Source organism: Mus musculus, chromosome 14, assembly GCF_000001635.26.
Source record: "Mus musculus strain C57BL/6J chromosome 14, GRCm38.p6 C57BL/6J".
Lineage (NCBI taxonomy): Eukaryota > Metazoa > Chordata > Mammalia > Rodentia > Muridae > Mus > Mus musculus.
In genome coordinates this window covers 60,034,977-60,056,541 of record NC_000080.6, presented here as the reverse complement: position 1 = coordinate 60,056,541, position 21,565 = coordinate 60,034,977, and the positions used below count along the sequence as shown (strand labels likewise).

The following is a 21,565-nucleotide window of genomic DNA, read 5'->3' as shown; positions in this document are numbered from 1 at the left end:
AGGACCATATTTCCCTTCTGTACTGGGAATAGTTTTCTGAGCTACTCTTCCTCAAGCCTTGTGGATGCTGTCATAGCTTCTGTGAATTCACAAGTAATTCCAAGCAATTACTTGGAGCCATCAATCCCCTCTGTCTCTTACAATCCTTCTGCCTCCTCTGCTATAATGATCCCCAAGCTTTGGGTAGAAGGAAATGTGTTATAGATGTCCCACTTAGGGATGAATACTCCACAGTCTCTTATTTTCTGAACCTTGACTAGTTATGAGTCTGTTTTAATCTCTATCTGCTGAGTAGGAAGATCTCTGATGAGGTTTGATTAATGATGCGCTAACCTATGGGTGCAATGATAAGTCATTAGGTGTCAATTTAATTCATTGTCCCTAGATTAGAGTAATGGTAGATTTTCCCCTAGGCCTATACCCACCAGACTATGGGTTCTAGGGCCCCATAATGGTGCAGGTATATCCATACCTTAGCAAATTCTAAGTCACTCTAAAGGACTTAAATCCTACCATTAAGGTAGTTGGTTACTTCTGTGCCAGTTGTGCCACTATTATACTTGTGGTCATATCTTGCCAGCCTGATTGTTGTTATGGCTTACAGGGTTTGCAGTAAGATAGGATTGATAATTACTTTTCTCAGCTATAAAAACTAGCCTGCAGGGGTGAAACTCCAGCTTAGTACCAGTTCCTTCTTTCATGGTCTGTGGTGTCTTCAGTAATAGGGTCTTACTATCAGGTTCTGGAGAAAAATCAAGAGCATTGGAAATAGCTCATCTATGTGTGGGTTTATGGCACCCCCTCCCCATTGGCCAATAGCCCCAAGAGAGTTAACCCCTTCCTAGTGCTGGAGGATAGAGCTGACTGACCTGAACCTGGATAATGAGGTTCCAAACGATGAGCAGGGTTTGAGGAATAAAGCAGACAAAAGCAGTAGCCGGGACCTTGGTTAAGAAGGTTTGGATAAGACGATGACTTATGCCAAGCAAATTTGCTAAGAAATACAGCATCATATATACAGTTTCCAAGGAGCCGGCCAAGGTCAGCAGACAGCTAAATCAGACAGTGCTGGCAAAGAGAAGATAGGCTATCCAAGACACAGCTGCCTTAGGACTGATAACTGCAGCCCTGGGGAAGAGTTGGCTCCAACCACATCCTTGACTCCTGTGAAGCACTGGCTGCAGCCCCAGATGGGATGGCCAAGGCTGATCCTGGCCAAGGGCATAGAACTGAAGTTCACTTTATCTTTTTATCAGAGTCTTGGAGAAAGTTTGGCTCCCCCAAGCTGACACCGGAAGTTCTTCTCTGGCCTCCACACACGTGTTGTACGCAGGCAGACAGACAACAGACAGACAGACAGACACACACACACACTTGTGTGTGTGTGTGAGAGAGAGAGAGAGAGAGAGAGAGAGAGAGAGAGAAGACAAAATGAGTGAAATATATTAGGAAATTATACTGGAGTAAAACCATTTGCCCCCAAATACATGAAGATCCATCTGACTGTAATAGTGATCAAGAAACAATATTGTAATAGTGATATGTTATTGACACGAGGCACAGCACTGTAAAGACTGTTGACAGCTATTGCTCTCAAGGAATCTTCATAAGCATGTTCCCATTCACTACCATTAGAAATAACACATCTGGGTTTGTTGCTCAGGGAAGACCCTTTGCCTGCCTTGCTTCAGGTTCCTGAGTCCCCAGCACCATAAGACAAAGGCACAAAATAGCAGTTGAGTGCCTCTTGTGTATAATGTGAAGTTTAAAACTATTTTTGGGAAGATCTTGGACACATATTAAAATTTAATATCTATGATCCTTTGGGAACAGAAATATACTAGTTATAACTTAGGAGATGTGAATTGTTACTTTTTCTCTTTTTTTATGTTTACATTTCAAATGACACCCCCTTCCCAGTTACCCCTCCACAAACCCCCATCCCATCCTCCTCCCCTTTGCCTCTATGAGGATGCTCCCTCACCCACTCACCTACTCCCACCCCACTGCTCTAGCATTCCCCTATTCTGGGGCATCAAGCCTCCACAGGGCCAAGGGCCTCCCCTCCCATTGATGCCAGATATGACCATCCTCTGCTACATATGTATCTGAAGCCATGGATCCCTCCATGTGTACTCTTTGGTTGGTGGCTCAGTCCCTGGGAGCTCTGGTTGGTCCAGTTATTTGAAATTGTTCTTCTTATGGGGTTGCAACCCCCCTCAGCTCCTTCCCTAGCTCTTCCATTGGGGTCCCTGGGCTCAGTTGTTGGCTGTGAATATCTGTATCTGTATTGGTCAGGTGCTGGTAGAACCTCTCAGGGAACAACCATACCAGGCTCCTGTCAGCAAGTGCTTCTTTGTATCAGCAACAGTATGGGTGTTTGGTGTCTGCTAATGGGATGGATCCCTAGGTGGGGTGGTGTCTGGATGGTCTTTCCTTCAGGCTCTGTTCCATTTTATTTTTGTCCCTGTCTTCCCTTTGGATAGGAATATTTCTGGGTTAAAAATTTTGAGATGCATGGGTGGCTCCATCCCTCAACGGGGGGCAGTGCCTATCTACTCTACAGTTTGTATCTCCCCTTTGTTGGGTATTTCAGCTAAAGTCATTGCCATTGGGAAATTGTTAGGGCAATTGTTACTTTTTAAAAGTACACATTTCCCTCAGAGATCCCGTTTCAGGTAATCTGTTTTATGAAATTACGCTCACGTAAAGACATGAGCATATGAGCACAGATATGTATTGTGATGTATAAATAAAACAATGTTCATGATTGAATGGCTGAATAAATTTCAGAATCTTAGGTCATCATTGAAAGAATGAATTACTATGATCTTTAGCCTCTTGTCAGGAAGTCTGTGGTGAATATTTGCATTGCGTTCTAAGTTTCTCATTATTGCATCCACTTTTGTATGTACAGTTGTATCCAGGACCCACAAAATCTGGATATAGTTCTGGGTTTGTAAATTAGCATAAGTTAAATGAAAGGAGAAATAGAATTTCTTAGGAATGGCTAGTGTGTTGTTTTTACACAAAGTATCCATTAGTGGATGGTAAGGACAAAGCAGGGAGACTTTCTGGTATTGCCTTAAGCATCCCACCTTGGGATTTGTGGAGTTGAGGGGACCCCCTGCAGTGCTGTGTCGAAGGAAGTGCTGTTGTGACCACTGGCCAGGAAAGCACTGTGCTGTTGGTCTGCCTGCATGGTCCCCTCAGCCTGCAAGGCACAGAGAGGGACCAAAGAGGATGTTTGGCATGCCCGTCTTAGAGATCACCATATACAAAGAGAAACTCCTGCCGACTGACTGTGCCTGGCTGGCTGGTTGGCTGGCTGACTCTCTCTCATTTACACTCTGTTGCAGTGGGTAAGTGGATACACAATGTACACTTTGCTTTGACCTGAATGGGGAAAAGCTTGCTGGAGCAGACAACCCCTTGGGCTGCTGGCTCCGAAGAGAAGGATGTGGTTTGAGGAGAAGAGGAAAAATGTTATGGGGAATTGGGCAAAGGATGAAAGGAGTGGAATCTTTAGTAAGGGCAGTGCCCTTCAGAATAGAGTGACTTCCACTGACAGGGGAAGAGTTATTCTCTGCATTTCCCTGTGTGGGGAGAAACAGGGAAGGGAGTCTGGTGCTGGGATGCCCACTCATCTCCTAGAGTAATGACAAGAAAGTTTACTCAAGTGTGCATCAGAGGGTTGTGCTAATACTGCCGCTTTTCAGACCCTCATGGGACAGGCCAGAATTCTCTCCCTTCCATCCATGAGCCTGGGCCCCTCCATGGCTTCTGGCCAGAGGAAGTGCTTGTTGACTGCAATACCAGATGGGAGTAGTTTTCAGAACATTCAATGGTGGGGGTAGCAGAACAAGTTGGGTCTTTGAGTCCAACATCATCTTCTAATAAACAGCTCCTTATGTCATCCTAAAATTACCCCCGAAGAACAACTTCCTTCCTAGTTCTATCTGGATACTCTTTAGTTTCCCAGACAATATAAAATTAGTATAAAAACAACATACACAGAGGGTTAAAAGTTGAAACAGTTGGAAGGGCTTGCCATGAAAAGCAATAAATGACTACCAGCCTCATCTTTTCATTCTGAACATACTCTACCATAGACAACCACTTTGAACCCTGTCTTTATTTCTTCTGTTGGTCTCTACTATATTTCAAAATTAAAATCAGAAATTTTGTTTTCCTAAACATGTGTTCATATATTTGAAGGGCTGTGTATTATGATTTTTGTGCTGGGGATGGAGCCTGGGGCCTTACACATGCTAAGCAAGCACTACACCACAAGCCCTTCACTGTATTTTAAAACTAAATTTAGAAGTTATCTTCATGGCATTCTATAACAACAACACAAAAAATGAACTTCCTGACCTTGGTGCTAAATGATGAAGCGGTGGACTGTGATTACATCTTTTTTAGTATAATTTGTTTTCCACTCCTCACTTTTGGGATTAAACATTAATTTTTGCATATTATGTTCACTATGTATTTATACTATCCAACCTCTCTATTTTATTTCTTTGCAGTGTTAAGAGTTGTACCTGGTCCTTGGACATGCCAGGAAAGCCCTATGTCTCTATGTTTGGAAGTAATCCTGTCAAATGAGTTTCATGTCTACCCTGGCAGCTCCTTACTAGATAGACTGGTTACCCTGTAGCTATGTTATAAGTAGCCACCCTAGAACTTTCCTGAGTTGTATATCTAGGTTTGGGCTGCAATGTATTTTCTTTTTTTTTTAAAGTAATTTCATGTAATATAGTGTTTGTTAGGATTCTTCAATGCATATCTAATGTGCAATGATCCAGTAAGGCAATCATCGCTATCCAGTGCTATTGATGTTCCCGGTACCATAAGCAGATTCCTAAAAAGAGAATGTACAGACTGCATTGCAGTTTGGCTGGGTATAAAAACCTGAATTCTTTCTCTAGCTGCCTGTGTTGTCTAATTGATTTTCTCCTTTGCAAATATGTTCTCCTTTTGGTAGCTTTGTGCCTTTATGAATCATTTGTTATACTACAGTCATAAACATGTACAACAGGCTAGCACCATTATAGTGTCCCATTATGACTTGTGTGTAACTAAATTCCTTCTCCCTCCACTCTGCTCTCTAAATGGCTTTTGGTAAATTCTGATGCTTGAGGAAATGTTTCTGCTTATATAGGGTTCTTACTTAAGCAAACTTGATTATCTGATGAAAATGTATGTCAACTCTAGATTGATAAGAGAACAAAAGAGAGCATTACTGGCTCTGTTTAACTGAACTTGCAGCTGTTTTGGAATTGATGTCCCTGGGCCTATTGCATGTACACATTAAACACTTCCTGACTTTTAGCTTTGTTGTCTCATTCCTTGGTCATTTCCAGCAACTCATTTCTCTATCATCCCTGTTCATAAATTACTCTCTGTGTTCACATCTACTTGCTCTGTTTGGTGACCTGCTGAGTTTAATCAGGGAATTCTGAAGGACCTGGGGTTTGGAGTTACCTATTGGAAACTGGTGGGCTTAGCAGTGGGCACAGAACTGAAGACAGTAGTTCTCGTCTGGAATCTATCAATAGCCAGCACTTGAGAGGCAAACCTTAGAGTCCTGTGAGCCCCTCCTGCTTCCATGACTGATTGTTGCTGGAGCTAGTCTCATGTGATCCCAGTGCAAGAGAGCACAGTTGCTGTGAGTTACTGATTGCTGTGGTGTGTGAGTCTAGAGGGTAGCCTTCCACAGCCCTTCAACTAACTCTGTCTCCAAGCTCTTACGTTATCCTGCCTCCTCTTCTGCAGTGTTCCCTGAACCTTAGGCAGGGAGGTAAAAATGTCTTCTTTAGGGTGAGCTCATAATTATCACATATTCTCAGCATCTTGACAGCTGCAAGTCTCTGCATTCATCACTGTTCATTGTCAGAGAGGCTGGGGGCAACTTTTGTCTATGGGAATACACATAGACACAGGAATTCAGGCCACATACTTTGGTTTTATGCACTATCCTGTATGTATATGGGAGATCAACAGGAGTATTTCAGCTAGAGCTAAGTACTTCAATAGAATTTGGCAATTATCTTCAGTACCATAAAGCGAATAAATAATGAATACATTAAAAATAAATAAATTAACTGTGATATAAAGACATGAATACATTCTTAGGACATTTAATATTGCCTTTTTTTCCTTATTCAAATTCTGGCAGTCTTCAACTCCTTAGTGATTATTCCTCTTTCTCCTCTCCTCCCCCTTTCCTCCATTTCTTCCCTTCCCCTCTTGTTTCTTCCTTCCCCATCAGTGTTTTTGACACAGTAAATTACTATGTAGCTTAACTTGGCCTTAACTCATATTCCTTTTGCCTTGGCTCCCTGGTGCTAGGATTATAGGTGTGCATCTTCATGCCTGGCAGGGTTGGGGGTAGCAGCTTGATTTTGTTGGTCTAGGGATCAATTCTAGGGCCTTGAGCATGTTAGGAGAGTGTTCCACACTGGGTTTCACCCCCAGTGTGCAAGAGGAGAAGGGATGGTGTCTTCCAGGGAGCATGGAGGATGTGAGGCTCCCTGCAACACCAGTCTGTGCATCAAGCCATCATCCTGTGGGGACTTCAACTTGACCTTCTGCTCTTGGTGCCTGGTCAGTGATGCCTTTACCATTTTGCAGACAGATGTGCTTTGTATGTGTGTACGAGAAGAGGTGGTGTGGATGCCTTCGAGGTTCTTGTGGTTTTATTGTTCACAGTTAGAAGGTATGTGCTATGTGAGCTTAGCTAGCAGGGCTCTGGAGGCTCCTCGGGGGAACTCCCACTTTCAGCTACCAGTGAAATTCAGTATTATCTGTTCCAGCCTTTCTTGTGCTTGGGAGCCAGTGCAGCTAGCATCTCTGAAGATGCCTTCTTTTGCCTGTGTTCTGCATCTCTGGCTACCAGGCAGCTTGGTGGCTTGGGACAGTGAATAGCTTCAGACCCATGTTTTTGCTAGGCTCTATTTTCTGCTAGGCTGGCTGTCATTTGTTCAATCACATTAGAACACCCTTTCCCTACAACCTTGTCCTCTCCTGAGAAGTGTTGAAAGCTCTTGTACTGGAGGAAAAAATGTCCAGGGCCTGATGTGTTCACCTTTACAATCAGCTGTGGGAACTCAGGTCCACGCGTCATCCCTTAGCCCTACAATGGGCACATACAGCATGTGGGAAGAGAATGGGTGGCCAGCAGGATGCACTTTCCTCTGGATCATTTCTCCCCCGTTCCCAGGCCTTACTGCTTGCCAAATATTCACACTTACGATCATCCATCCCAGCCTTTTGCTATGATCAGTGGTACATGGAGAAAGGCTCTGGCACCTGTGTGAGTGGGAATCTTTCGGAGAGTTACCCACTTGGTGATGATCTCCTTTGCTGCCAGCCTTCTTCGTTTGCATGTTAAGCACTAGAGATGGTCGTTTTTCCTGGTACATGGATGCTAAAGTACCTCCCATTCTGTCCCACCTTATATTGTAAATTCTTACGATGTGAATTCAACAGATGTGGTAGGAAGTGTGAACTACCTTGCTTTCTCAGGAGTTGTACAAGTGTCTGTCTCCTCCAGCCATGATCCCTGAAACTGCGGTACTGGCCTCACATGGTTGCTGGGTTTGGTGCCTGTAGAGGGCAGCCTAGACTATCTGCCCTGTGCACCTGAGCCACAAGTGTGTGTTGGGTATTAATATATATTTATATATAAATGTATATTATTAATTTCATAAATAATCATAGTTAATGCCACACAGTGATCCTTACCTAGATGGATATGAGTGACTGAGCATGCTCATTCTGCCTCAGGATGAAACCATGTATTTTACATTTAGCTGGCACACATTTCTTTTCTTTGTCTTTGCTTGTTTGTTTGTTTGCTTTTTGTTTAACCAGGGCTCCTTTACTCTTCAGCTTTCCACCTTCATGGCCTGGGCCCCTTAAACCCACTCAGCATTCTGCTGAAGTGGAGGTGTTCAACCTTGAGGGAACTATATGCTCTCTCTGTGTGTGTGTGTGTGTGTGTGTCACACACACACTTATTACACAGATGGAATCTTAGGTTCAAATGTATAACCAGACCATCTTGCAAGATGCTGTCTATAGTTTTATCTTACAGATGTGAACTTTCCTGCTTTCTTTATGATAGTTGCTTTCCACCACCAGTTCATTTTTCCTCTTCCTCTTCCTCTTCCTCTTTCTTCTTTTCTACCTCTGGGAACTTCAGCCTGGGTTTTGCTCTGCTGCTCTGACCACAGATGCTGTTCAGGCCCTGTAGCAGTTCACATCATCTTGGGGTGTTTTGATGCACCTTGGGCTTTGGGCTTTCTGCTTTGGTTCTTCTGATTTGGAACATTGTGAACAATGGAACATTTGGAGCATTTGGAACAATGTGTGCATTAGATAACCTGGCTAAGCTATTCTTACAGGCAGGATTAGAACCTACAATCCCAGCACTCAGCACTTGAGAAGTGCAGGCAGGAGGACCAGGCGTTCACGATTATCCATAGCTTCATAGTGAATTTGAGGCTACCATGGGCAACGTGAGACCCTGTTTCAACCCCCTCCCCCCAAACAACCTAAACAAACAGGCTTAGGATCATGCTTCCAGAGAGCAGGCCAGGAGTCACTGTGGCTCTCAGTTTGTGTCTTTGGTTCAGTTGATTTCCTTGTTCCTTGACTGCCATGTCTTGTAGGTGAGGTGCACATTTTATCTAAGTAGTCTCCTGGGGGCAGAGAAATAAATGGCATCTTCCTCAGTATCCATGCAGGATTTAACCCAAGACCGCCTGAGAGTTCAAAATCTATGGATGCCCGAGTCCTTTCTATAAATGGAATTGCTTGTGCATAAAACCTCACAGCTCCTCCTGTACCTTTGGCTCATAACTAGATGACTTAAAATTCTCAGTGCACTATGCATCAAAAGATGGCCTAGTCGGCCATCACTGGAAAGAGAGGCCCATTGGACACGCAAACTTTATATGCCCCAGTACAGGGGAACGCCAGGGCCATAAAAGGGGAGTGGGTGGGTAGGGGAGAAGGGGTGGGTGGCTATGGGGGACTTTTGGTATAGCATTGCAAATGTAAATGAGCGAAATACCTAATAAAAAATGGAAAAAAAAAAAAAAAAAAAAAAAAAAAAAAAATTCTCAGTGCACTATATATGCTATGGAAATCATTACAGTGTGCTGACTAGGGGGGTAATAACAACAAAAAAGCCTGTGTGTATTCAGTAGAAACACAGTCTCCTTCTTTTCAAGTTTTTTTTTTTAAGTCTATGGATGCAGAGCTTTTGTCCAGAGGGCTAATGCATGCATGGAAGCAGAGACAACATGATGTGAGAATAACCAGTGTGTCTTTGAAGGCAGAAGAACCCTTTAGAATTTGACTATGAGGCTGGAATGGATTGGGGGGGGGGGGTAGCAGACTACTCATTAATTGCTACAGGGTGGAGGGAGAAGATAGCCAGGTGAAGCCAAAGCCTGATCAAAGGTTGCCAAAGGAAGGGTGCATGGTGCGTAGGGGGAAACGGAAACTACTCTGCGTATCATGTGCACCCGAATGAACCTGAATACACACATGTTGCTCTTAGCATGTGGCTCCCAGATGGGAGTCACTGGTCTCGTCACCCCATGGGAAAGTGGAATGTCCATATCAAAGATTGAATTGCAAACACATTGGAAGTGTCCCTGGTCAGGTGTGCCCTCCTACAAAGGACATGCAGTTGGATGTCACTTTGCTGTTATTTAAGGGTTACCTCTTTAACTAAAAGTCGTACTTGTCTTTGTACTTCCAGTACGGCCAAGTACAGCGTGTTGACATTTCTACCTCGATTCCTGTATGAGCAGATTAGGAGAGCTGCTAACGCCTTCTTCCTCTTCATTGCCTTATTACAGGTAATGGTTTTTAAGGACTTAAACATTGCAAGCTCAATTATGTGCAAAATGAGATTCTTTAGTAAGTGCCTTTATTGGAAAAGTGTTAGAATATTTACATAGTGTCCTTCCTCAAATTATCACTAGGGGGGACAGACCTGATCTTGGTATAAAACAAACGTGGGAGGGAAGTCTTTGAAAAAAGAAGTTACAAAAGGGGAGCAGAAACTGGTTCTTGTGGGTCCTACCTTGTCATGTTTACCTTTTCTTGTTATTTTTAAAATTATTAATGCACATTCATTATATTAGACATGATATTTCACTGTGACACTTCATACATATATACCATTCATGTATTTTGGCCATGAAGGTCATATTTTTGACCCATTTTTCTTTTCAAATACATTACCAGGTTGTTAGGTAAACTTTCAAATGCAAACTACATAGCTAGGTTTTGAATTAGTAGGCCTTTTGTTGTGTAACAGAAGTGGACCAGACTAGCGAGAGTGAGGAGGGTTGAGTACCATGTCTTCCTTCTTTGTGGAGACTTTCATCCCAGTCTCTCTTGTTCTCTTACAGCAAATCCCAGACGTCTCACCAACAGGACGGTACACCACCCTGGTGCCCTTGGTCATCATTCTAACGATTGCAGGCATCAAAGAGATCATAGAAGATTTTGTAAGTCTTTGTCTCTGGATAATAAAATACTAGAATATGACATTTGATGTGCATATGGCTGGGTGATATGCTTATAACAGGAAACCAGGCCATACCCTAAGCAGTTCCTAGAGGAGTGCTGGTGTTTGATGGGAGCAAGGTGTACTCTGAGAGTCCTAGACCCCTGGGTAACCATTCTCAGGGGCTTCTATGTTCTATGTTGTTTTGTTAGACCCTGGCTGGGGTTTATTATCATCACTCCTTGTATCCTACCTTAGAGCGCCTGGATTCAGGTAGCAAATGAAGCTTTTAATTAGTGCTCTCTGCAAGCAGCACTGTGTTTGATATGCCTGAAGTAATTCTCCAGTAATCTTTCTCCTCACGCTTCTTTCACTCCTCAGTGGCCACAACCAGTTGCTAAGATCTCCCTAGCTCTTTCTGTTTTGCACGCGAACACACACACACACACACACACACACACACACACACACACACACACAAACTGTCACACAGACACACACACAGATACAAACAGACATGCACAGACACACAGATAAACATACACAAACACACATACATGCACAGATAAACACACACACACATACACACACACACACATACACACACACACACACATACACACACACACACACACACACACTCACACTTCATGGAATAACATAGTAAGCTAACCTGAGAATAAAACCCACTGTTTGTTGTTGGGTTTATAATACTGAGTCATCGTTTCAGGTCGTCCACAAATAACTGTGGGGAATCTGAAACTTTGAAGGGCTTGTAAATTGTGAGAACCAAAGTATAGTCACTTATGCTCGGAATAGATCTCGTCAGTGCTGACACATGGCAAACCACCCAGCTGAAATCTACAATACGAGCATTGTAACATTCTTGGTCCCGTTACCCCCTGGTTTTATGGTTTTCCGTTTCAATTATTCATTTGGAGCATTTGAATGTAGGAAGCTTTGCTTTTTTTCTCTCTCTCTCCTGTAACAGAAACGACATAAGGCAGACAATGCAGTTAACAAGAAGAAAACAATAGGTAAGCAACCAGGCCCAATCACTTTCCATTGTTAATTTAGGATCAAGTCCTGTGTTTGAGTAATTCTTAATCAGTGGCTATTGACACTGAAATTAAATTGGAAATACTATCTATAAAAATCTTTAAAGAGAGAGAAGCATAGTAAAACAGAATGTTTGTGTTTATAGTAATATATTAATGGGGTTTGTATACATTGGGGTTTTAGAAGATAACATTTTCAGAAATTAGTTTATGCCCCTAATAAGTTTCCCGTATCCACAGGTTCGTTTTTTTGCTCACTTCCCTTATTATTTTGGTTTTTATCTTACCTCTGTTTTCTGTTGCTGGTATTGCTGCTATTGGAACTGTGTAACACCAGGCCTTTTCTACTCCTGAGCTAAATACAAATTCTCTTTGCTTACATGCACACATAAGTGTGTGCGTGTTCCCACATGTATGTTGTGGAGGTGCACAGACGGCGGCCCATTTGTGCATGGTTGGTCATCTACCTTGGATATGATTTGTGAGGATCAATAAGTACAACTTCACAGATGTCTTTAGATTTGTAGACAGCTGACTTTTCATCTTGAGTCCCGCCATTATTGACCATCTCACTGTTTCTTCCTTACAGTGTTAAGAAATGGCATGTGGCACACTATCATGTGGAAAGAGGTGAGGATCGATTTTTAAAGATAATACTAGAAAATATCGAATTGAAGGCTTGTCTCAAACTGCTGATGTGTGTGTGTGGGGGGGCGGGGTGGATACGAAGTTTGCTGTGAGGCCAAGGCCGTGCTTGCTTTATGAATTTCCCCATGCAAGCTGCTTTCCCATGAGGACTGATGCATGCTTCCTTCCTCCATTCTGACCTGTTGTAGAGGACCCAATGCAGCAGTTCAAGCTGTGAGCTTCGTTATTCTCCAAGGATAGTTCTAACTCCTCACAGCAGTTTACAGTTTCTGAACCCTGGGTGGGAAACATTTCCCCTGGCTGTCTTTTATATTTTTTTTTCACCAAAACTCAAATGTTTAGAGTTGTTTTTTAACTTCCTGGAGTCTCACTTCAGATATGTTTGGTAGAAAGATCTCTGAGTGTGAACAGGGTTCCCAGGCAGGGGTGCAGAGAGGGCTCCTGCTTTTATCAATACAGTGGTCGCAAGAGGGATTTTTATCCAACTGTCTTAGCTGGGCCTTGTTGACAGCCACACGGTATTGATTTTAAAGACACCATTCATCATTCTGGCAGTCAAAACTGACTTTTTGGAAAAGAAAAAAAATATATTTTAGAAGAGCAACTTCAAGTATTGTTTTTTCCTTAAAAATATGCGTTATAGCCAATGCCTCACGTAGCCCTTTCTGTGGGGGGATGGGTCACGGGGAGAGGTGGGGATGTTGCCAGTGTGCCTATAGCACTCACTATGGTTTTTTATTCGATTTTACCCCATCTAGGAGAACCATCAAGCCTTTAAAGAAAACTTCTCTTTGTAGTGTTTTGTAGGCCACTATAACCCTTGAGGCCTCACTGGCCTTCTGAACTTTAAAAGTTCAGTGTGATGGTTCTTGGTCAAAAGGCGGAATTCCCAGGAGAGAACTGGCACCTGCGCAGTGGGAGCTGGAGAATCCTCATAGACCCTCCATCTTTCCAGGGGTCTTCTGGCTGCCTGCTCTTCAGAAAGGCACCAGAAGTGGCTTGACGCCACTCAATGTGGTGGGACACGGAGTCACTGATTTCTGAGTTCAAGAGCTGGTAGTCTTACAGACTCCCAGAATTCCTTCCTGTTCCCACATGTGCTTGGGGTATCACCACCACAGTATAGGCCCTGGTTCAATACACTTCGATTTCCATTTTCAATGCATTGTGGTGAGCCATCTTAAGCAGGCCAGTTAGCAGATGCTAGAGACTACCAACCATGGAATTTGTGATCGAATCTTCTTATGCAGTTGTCCTCTCAATCAAATCGGGTATCCTTGGCAACCAACACTGGTCAATCACACACCAGTCCTCTTCCCAGAATTCCTGAATCAGAGTCTTAAGTTTACATTTTGACAAGTTCACAGGAACGGCTTCTGCTGGTGATATGGGCAGTTCACTGCGGAACAGTGAATCTGGGGACCTTGGTAGGGTTTGAGAAAAAGATGTTGTTCAAGACAGAGCGTAGGGAAGGAACACGTAGGTGTCCTTGAGAGCCACACCCAGCTGAACTCATGCGAGAGTATTACATTTGAGACAGAGACCCTGAGCTTTGCTTGGCTCTGGTGATCTCAGAGAGGTAGACCTCAATTATTGGGATAAATTCTGAGAGTCCTTTAGCTGTTTTACAGTTGAGAGACAGGAGGCTCCTTCTGAGGCTGCAGTGAATTCAGGGACCCTGAATAGTTTTTTTTTTCCCTCACTGTGCAAATTCTTTTAGTGATTATCACACAAACCTGGAATGGTAGGTCATGTGTAAGAACACCAAACAGAAAACCGGCTTCAGATTCTGAGTCACCGTTTCTCATTGTAGTTGAAACCTCTTAGCACCCAGATCCTAGAAATAAAGTGTCTTGAGAGAACATCGTTTGACTTTTCTTCTTACTTTGATTTAAGAAAAAAGAATCCACTGTTGTGGGTAGGTGATTAATCTGCTCTCAATTGTCCAGCAGCAACATCGAGAGTTCCGTGCCATCCGCCCTCATGTTCTGAGTTCCCGAATGAATGACACACACACGTAGCCTTATATTTAATATGCTTCAATCAGCCCAATGGCTGGGCCACTCCCTAGCATCCACGTGGTTAACACAATTTCCATAGCTTTCTCATGGTTACACAGCTGCCCAGGGGACTCACAGTTGCACAGGCCAGCTTCAGAGCCACATGTGTGACACTTCCACCGTGAACAGCTGTGGAGGTGTTTGAGAGATGAGAGGATACTTGGAGGAAAATGTGATCTTTATACTTGTTCACTCGTCTTTTCTCTTTCCTTTCCTTTCTTCTTTCTTTTTAAAAAGATTTTTAATGAACCACTGCAGGATTGGAGGGTTGGCTTAATAGTTAAGACAGAAGCACTATAGCCACTAGTTCAGGACTACCTGTAATTCCAACTCGAGGGACTTTGACACTCTCTTTTTCACAGGCACCTTCACTAAGGTGCATATATGCACAGACAGACAGACAGACAGACATAAACTATAATTAAAAATGCGCTCCTTCTTCTCCTCCTCCTCCTCCTTCTTCTTCCTTCTCCTCCTCCTCCTCCTCCTCCTTCTTCTCTTCTTCTTCTTCTTCTTTCTTTTCTTCTTCTTCTTCCTCTTCTTCTTCTTCTTCTTCTTCTTTTCTTCTTCTTCTTTCTCTTCTTCTTCTCCTTCTTCTTCTCCTTCTTCTTCTTCTTCTTCTTCTTCTTCTTCTTCTTCTTCTTCTTCTTCTTCTTCTTCTTCTTCTTCCTCTTCTTTTCTTCTTGTTCTTTTCTTCTTGTTCTTTTCTTCTTCTTCTTTCTTTTCTTCTTCTTCTTCTTCTTCTTCTTTTCTTCTTCTTCTTCTTTTCTTCTTCTTCTTCTTTTCTTCTTCTTCTTCTTTCTTTTCTTCTTTCTTTTCTTCTTCTTCTTTCTTTTCTTCTTCTTCTTCTTTTCTTCTTCTTTTCTTCTTCTTCTTCTTTCTTTTCTTCTTTCTTTTCTTCTTCTTCTTCTTTTCTTCTTCTTCTTTTCTTCTTCTTCTTTCTTTTCTTCTTCTTCTTTCTTTTCTTCTTCTTCTTCTTTCTTTTCTTCTTCTTCTTTCTTTTCTTCTTCTTCTTCTTCTTCTTTCTTTTCTTCTTCTTCTTCTTCTTCTTCTTTCTTTTCTTCATCTTCTTCTATTTCTTTTCTCTCTCTTTCTCTCTCTCTCTCTCTTCTTTCTCTCCTTCTTTCTCTCTCTCTCTCTCTCTCTCTTCTTTCTCTCTCTCTTCTTTCTCTCTCTCTCTCTCTTCTCTCTCTCTTTCTCTCTCTCTTCTCTCTCTCCTCTCTCTCTTCTCTCTCTCTCTTTCTTTCTTCTTCTTCTCTCTCTCTCTCTCTCTCTCTTCTTCTCTCTTCTTCTTCTCTCTCTCTCTTTTCTTCTCTTCTTTTCTCTTCTTCTTCTTTTCTTCTTCTTCTTCTTTTCTTCTTCTTCTTCTTTCTTTCTTCTTCTTCTTTCTTTCTTCTTCTTCTTCTTCTTCTTTCTTTCTTCTTCTTCTTCTTCTTCTTCTTTCTTTTCTTCTTCTTCTTCTTATTTCTTTTCTTCTTCTTCTTTTCTTCTTCTTCTTCTTCTTCTTCTTTCTTTTCTTCTTCTTTCTTTTCTTCTTCTTCTTCTTCTTCTTCTTCTTCTTCTTTCTTTTCTTCTTCTTCTTCTTTCTTTTCTTCTTCTTCTTCTTCTTCTTCTTCTTCTTCTTCTTCTTCTTCTTCTTCTTCTTCTTCTTCTTTTTCCTCCTCCTCCTCCTCCTCCTCCTCCTCCTCCTCCTCCTCCTCCTCCTCCTCCTCCTTCTTCTTTCTTTTCTTCTTCTTGCAAACACCAAATGGCGGATGACGCAGGTGCAGCGGGAGGGCCCGAAGGACCCGGGGGCCCAGGATTAGGAGGCCAGGGCGGCTTCCGCGGAGGATTCGGTAGCGGTCTTAGGGGCCGCGGTCATGGCCGAGGCTGTGTCTGTGGTTGAGGTCACGGGGCTCGTGGAGGTAAAGCTGAAGACAAGGAGTGGATCCCCATCACCAAGCTGGGCCGCCTGGTTAAGGACATGAAGATCAAGTCCTTGGAGGAGATCTACCTGTTCTCCCTGCCCATTAAGGAGTCTGAGATCATTGACTTCTTCCTGGGTGCGTCTCTAAAGGATGAGGTTCTGAAAATCATGCCAGTGCAGAAGCAGACTCGGGCTGGCCAGCGGACCAGGTTCAAGGCTTTCGTCGCTACTGGGGACTACAATGGTCACATTGGTCTTGGTGTTAAGTGCTCCAAGGAGGTTGCCACTGCCATCAGAGGGGCCATCATCTTGGCCAAGCTTTCCATCGTCCCTGTGCGGAGAGGCAACTGGGGGAACAAGATTGGCAAGCCCCACACTGTTCCATGCAAGGTGACAGGCCGCTGTGGCTCTGTGCTGTTGCGTCTCATCCCTGCCCCCAGAGGCACTGGCATTGTCTCTGCTCCTGTGCCCAAGAAGCTCCTGATGGTGGCCGGTATAGATGACTGCTACACTTCAGCCAGAGGCTGCACTGCCACCCTGGGCAACTTTGCTAAGGCCACCTTTGATGCCATCTCCAAGACTTACAGCTACCTGACCTCCAACCTCTGGAAAGAGACTGTCTTCACCAAGTCTCCTTATCAGGAATTCACTGATCATCTTGTGAAAACCCACACCAGAGTCTCTGTTCAGAGGACCCAGGCTCCAGCTGTGGCTACTACATAAGGATTTTGTAAAAGAAAAATAAAAGAATTAAGGAATTAAGTCTGCTAAAAAAAATTAAAAATGCAGTGTGGTCATCTCTCAGTTTCTATAAGAACTAGTCCCAGGTTGATAACAACAGATGTCAAAGTGTATAAATGTTTAAGTCCCTTATATAAAACAGAGAAGCATTTATATAGAACAAGTGTGTATCCTCCCACGAATGTAAAATCTCTGGATTACAGGAAACCCAGTGCAATGTGAACACCATGGAAACGGTATTATGGTGTGTAACTTAGGGGACAATGGCAGGGAAATAGTTTGTGATGCCCAGCCCAGAGGCAGCTTTTGACATCTGGGTTATGGATTCTTCTCTTTGCAAATAGTTTGCCTTTGCAGTTGGTTGAACCCACAGATGTGGGGCTTGTGGGTATGGAGGGCCAGCTGTGGCCCAGTGGAAGCATCTGCCTGTTGTTCTCACAGGGTGCGCCTTACATACTAACTTTCTTCTTCATGTATTTAACCACCTGTATCACATATGTGCTCTCTTTTCTTTTGTGCCTTTTGTCCTGTCCCTGGTCTCTAGGTGGCAGTGGGAGACATCGTGAAGGTCCTCAATGGGCAGTATCTTCCAGCAGACATGGTCCTGTTCTCCTCCAGGTCAGCTGTGCCAATGGGCACAGGTTTGGAAATGCGTGTTAAGGACGATGAGTGGAGTGCAGAAGCTCAACCCCTCTTCTCCATCACATGAGTTCTCTCTGCTCTCCCCTCACAACCTGAGCACCCCAAATCAGCTACAGTTTTAGATTTTGGAGCATTTTGGATCTCAGATTTTGAGATTTGAGATGTTCAGTTGTTAAAGTCTATTTAAATATTTAAAAATCTGAAACAGTCAAAAAACTGGGGGCACTTCTAGCCTTAAGCATTTTGTTTGTTAGAAATATAACTATCGTGGACCCTTGTCACTTATCTTTTCCTGCCTGGACCCTGGGCTGCTTTTGTTTTGTTGTTATTTTTTCTTTTCATTTCCTTACATTTTTAGAACCCTCTTTGCTGGTATTGACTGCTTTAGCTCCCAGCAGCAGTTCTAGGGTATTCCTCCCTGGTCAAGATACGAGTTAGAGAGGGTGAGTGTTTAATGACACCCTGGAGGCAACCGAGCTGAGACAGCAGCACTTTCTTGGTCAGTCCACCAGCTGTTTGCCCTCTAGCACCCAGTACTGCCAGTGAACAACTGTTCTGAAAATTGAAGACATATTCTCAGCACAGACACAACCTGCTGGTAGCCTTGCTTGTCACTCTTTCTGCCCTAAACAGCTGCTGCACACAGGGTAGTTTTGTGCCAGAAACAGCCATCAGCACACAGGGGTGTACAGAGTTGCCTTTAGCTTTCTTGACTTCATGAATAAATGATGTAACATACTGCAAAGAAGGGAAGCCAAAGAGAGGGCAACAGAGACCCCCCGTTCCAGAAGTTCAAGGTTATGCAGTGCACTGTTAGGACTGTAACTCTCTCTATAATATACCACTGGGAAATGCGGGTGTTTAGGCTGTTTGTAGCGTGTTTCTTGTGTGGGGTTTATCCCTCTTAGAAACCAAGCATAGCATTGACTTTCACTAAGGATAAAAAGTTTAAAGATAGGACCTAAACCATTGTAGGGGGATCCATAAACATGGGGTATGAGTCATTATTTGACCATATTCAATACCAACAAAGAAACTCTTAGGAATATTAGAATATAAGTCAGTTGTCAGTTTGTGCCAGGAAACTGGTTTGTGATCTCAGGTAAGCTGGCTTGCCTCGGATGCTTTGCTGAGATGACAGTGGGTTTGGGGTGCTCCTTGTATCTGAGTGGGTGTTTTGTGTGAGCAGCCTGATCAGTGGCTTTTAACCCCGATACAGGAAAACCAAGGCACAGAAAGCTTAAACATCTTTCCAAGGTCCTATGGCCTCTTGAAAGTATCATCACGGGCTTGTTGCAGAGTCCGTTTCCCACCACTACCTGTACTGACTAAAGCCAGGAGGTTAGAGGAAGGACTAGTGTGTGTGTGTGAGTGTGTGTGTGTGTGTGTGTGTGTGTGTGTGCATACACGTGCTTACTTTTACTATTTTTAAAACTAATTAAAGAGTTGCCTTCTGAGATGGTGATACATGTAGGGAAATGAAGGCTTATCACGTTTGTGCCTTTTCTTTTAACTCCTATGACTCTAATTCTCCTCAAAAGACATGTCTGTGCTGGGTCTGCCAGGGTAGCACTATTAGTCAGGGGTAGGTGGGTCCTCGGCCTTTAAGAATCACTCTACCTCAGTGGGTGGGCTTTATATTCCCATTCTAGAACCAAGGCCTGCCTGCTTTTCATCCATCCTGTTATTGTCTAGTCAAGACCAAGTGTATAGAGCTGAAACTGGAGTTCTGGTGTCTAGCTCCAAAGAGTGTGTGCCCCTCTTTTCTCACTCATTGCTCGGACTAGAACAACAGTTGTAATAGTGCATTTAAAGGGTCAGCAGCAGACACGGTTTCCGTATCAGAGGTTTTGGGAGCTGGGGATTTATGGAGAGGATAGTACTAACGCCGGCCTCTCCCGCTTCCTTTCAGTGAGCCCCAGGGGATGTGCTATGTTGAAACTGCTAACCTGGATGGCGAGACGAACCTTAAAATACGACAGGTAAAGTCACATCATGACTCGTGCAGATATATGGTACAACTATCCACCATGCACGCTGTGGAGAAAATGTCATTTAGCCATGGAAGATTATCCATTAAACCCCAGTGAAATGTACAGAAGATTGTGACCCCAGTTATGAGGGAAACTTGTTGAGGCCTGGGAATGAAGACAAGTGAGTTTGCCCAGCCCCCAGTGTGCCATATCTTCCTAAGCTCTGCCCACAGCCCTCAGGACAAGAGCATCCTCACCAGGCTGAGCCAGGGAACTGGAAGAGAGCAGCTACCTGGGCTTATGGAGGAGAAGGATCCAGGGGCCTCAGCTTGCATCTCCAGTTGGAGCTGCTATTCTAACAGTGGAGGGCCAAGCATAGACACACTGTTTCTCTGCTTTGAGTGCTTTTTACCACTATTCTTATGAGCCGCCTGGGGTGACCTATGAAATGTTCCACTACCGTCTTGACCCCCAAGCCCCTATAAACTGTGCAAAATAAGATGTTCAAATATTTTTGTTCATACTAAGAACACTTAGGAAAGTGCCTAGACCATAGGGGGTCTGCTTATCTGGAAAGCTACAAAGTCTCTGAAAGATGTCTGAAGAAGCAATGTATGACGTCCAGATATCACAGTGATGACGTCGGTAGGTGTGCCCAGGCCAGAGAGTGGCCTCTGTGACAGAAGAGGAGTGCTGAATTTCTGCTGCCCATGCTGAAAAATACAGAGTAACACTGAACAGACGTTTAGATATGGATTCTCTAGTCGATGGACGTCTCCTGATGGGCCACCGCATTTACAGCAGTCTTGGTTAAATTAACCCTTCCTGGGCTGCTCTGCCACACCAGGCTAATCTCCACTGAAAATGAACCATTGTTCCAAAGCCAGAAGAGGGAGCTGCACAGAGAAAAACAGAACTAGGAGAAACCGATAAAGCAAAGCCTGTGGCACAGGGAGGGATTGTGAGAGGGGAGAAGCTATGGTCAAATATAGTGCATGAAAAATTCTTTTCAGTTTAAAGAAAAAAAAAAACTTCCTCTGGCACAGGAATAAGTTCAGCACAAAAGAAATACAAATAAAAAATACTCCTATTCTTACCACACATTGTATTATAATATAAAGAATAGATTTCATGAATAAAAATACTAGGGATTTGACCCTCCTGGAGTTTTTTTGCTTCATAAAACTGAGTTTAATAATTCAGTTCACCTATCTTTAGTTTTTCCTATAGGCATTTGATCTAAAATTTTTCTTTTATGAAGAAGCATTGATGAAGTTTTCAGACTATTTTGTTAGGAAATATTCAGAATAAAGTGTTAAAAGTTGTAAGTGTAACAAGGTGGTATACTGCAGAATATTAAGGGGCCATTTCTTCTGACTTTCTGATGTGTTATAGGACAGAAGTAGCGTTGCCTTCTGTCAGTTCATGGACTGTTACTTAAACAAGGCTGGTTCCCTCACGGGTGGGAGCTTCCTCTTCTGCACCGTTGAAATCTTTTGACATCTGTGTGTCAAACCATGTAGTCTTGAGGCGCTATGGGACTTATCAGATGATCGAATGGCAGATGGCTCATTATGTCCCTATGAGTGACAGAATGCCACGCCGTCTCTTCAACGTGGATGGCAGTATGTGATCTTCTCTGTTGCCTCACCGTTCCATTTCAGGGCTTGAGCCACACAACCGACATGCAGACGAGGGACGTGCTCATGAAGCTGTCGGGAAGGATAGAGTGTGAAGGGCCCAACCGCCACCTCTACGACTTCACCGGCAACCTGCACTTGGATGGGAAGAGGTTTCATGGCTTCTTTTCTTAATTATTTCTCTCCCCAGTGCCCCACCCTGCCTCCTTTCTTAAATGTGCCAAGAACTCCTGGAGCTTTGGAAAGTCCTAGCTTCACAGTGCTTGATAATAGTGCGTTTTCTTTTGTTTAGCTCAGCTCTGAGAGACTGAAAGGCCATTTAGATTCATTTAAAACTTCCCTCACATTGAAGGAAAGAGG

The 21,565-nt window shown here is 43.5% G+C and overlaps 1 protein-coding gene and 1 pseudogene across 1 annotated transcript in view; both read left to right on the top strand.

Moving 5' to 3' along the window:
* Atp8a2 (ATPase, aminophospholipid transporter-like, class I, type 8A, member 2) overlaps nucleotides 1-21,565 on the top strand; it is a 439,384-nt gene that overhangs the window by 30,373 nt on the left and 387,446 nt on the right. The window contains exons 2-8 of the mRNA NM_015803.3: nucleotides 9,782-9,881; nucleotides 10,440-10,538; nucleotides 11,529-11,574; nucleotides 12,185-12,225; nucleotides 17,495-17,568; nucleotides 19,505-19,574; nucleotides 21,230-21,357. Of these exons, the coding sequence (NP_056618.1) occupies nucleotides 9,782-9,881; nucleotides 10,440-10,538; nucleotides 11,529-11,574; nucleotides 12,185-12,225; nucleotides 17,495-17,568; nucleotides 19,505-19,574; nucleotides 21,230-21,357 (558 nt within the window). The remainder of the gene's footprint in view (nucleotides 1-9,781; nucleotides 9,882-10,439; nucleotides 10,539-11,528; nucleotides 11,575-12,184; nucleotides 12,226-17,494; nucleotides 17,569-19,504; nucleotides 19,575-21,229; nucleotides 21,358-21,565) is intronic.
* Gm9013 (predicted gene 9013) lies at nucleotides 16,012-16,964 on the top strand (annotated as a pseudogene).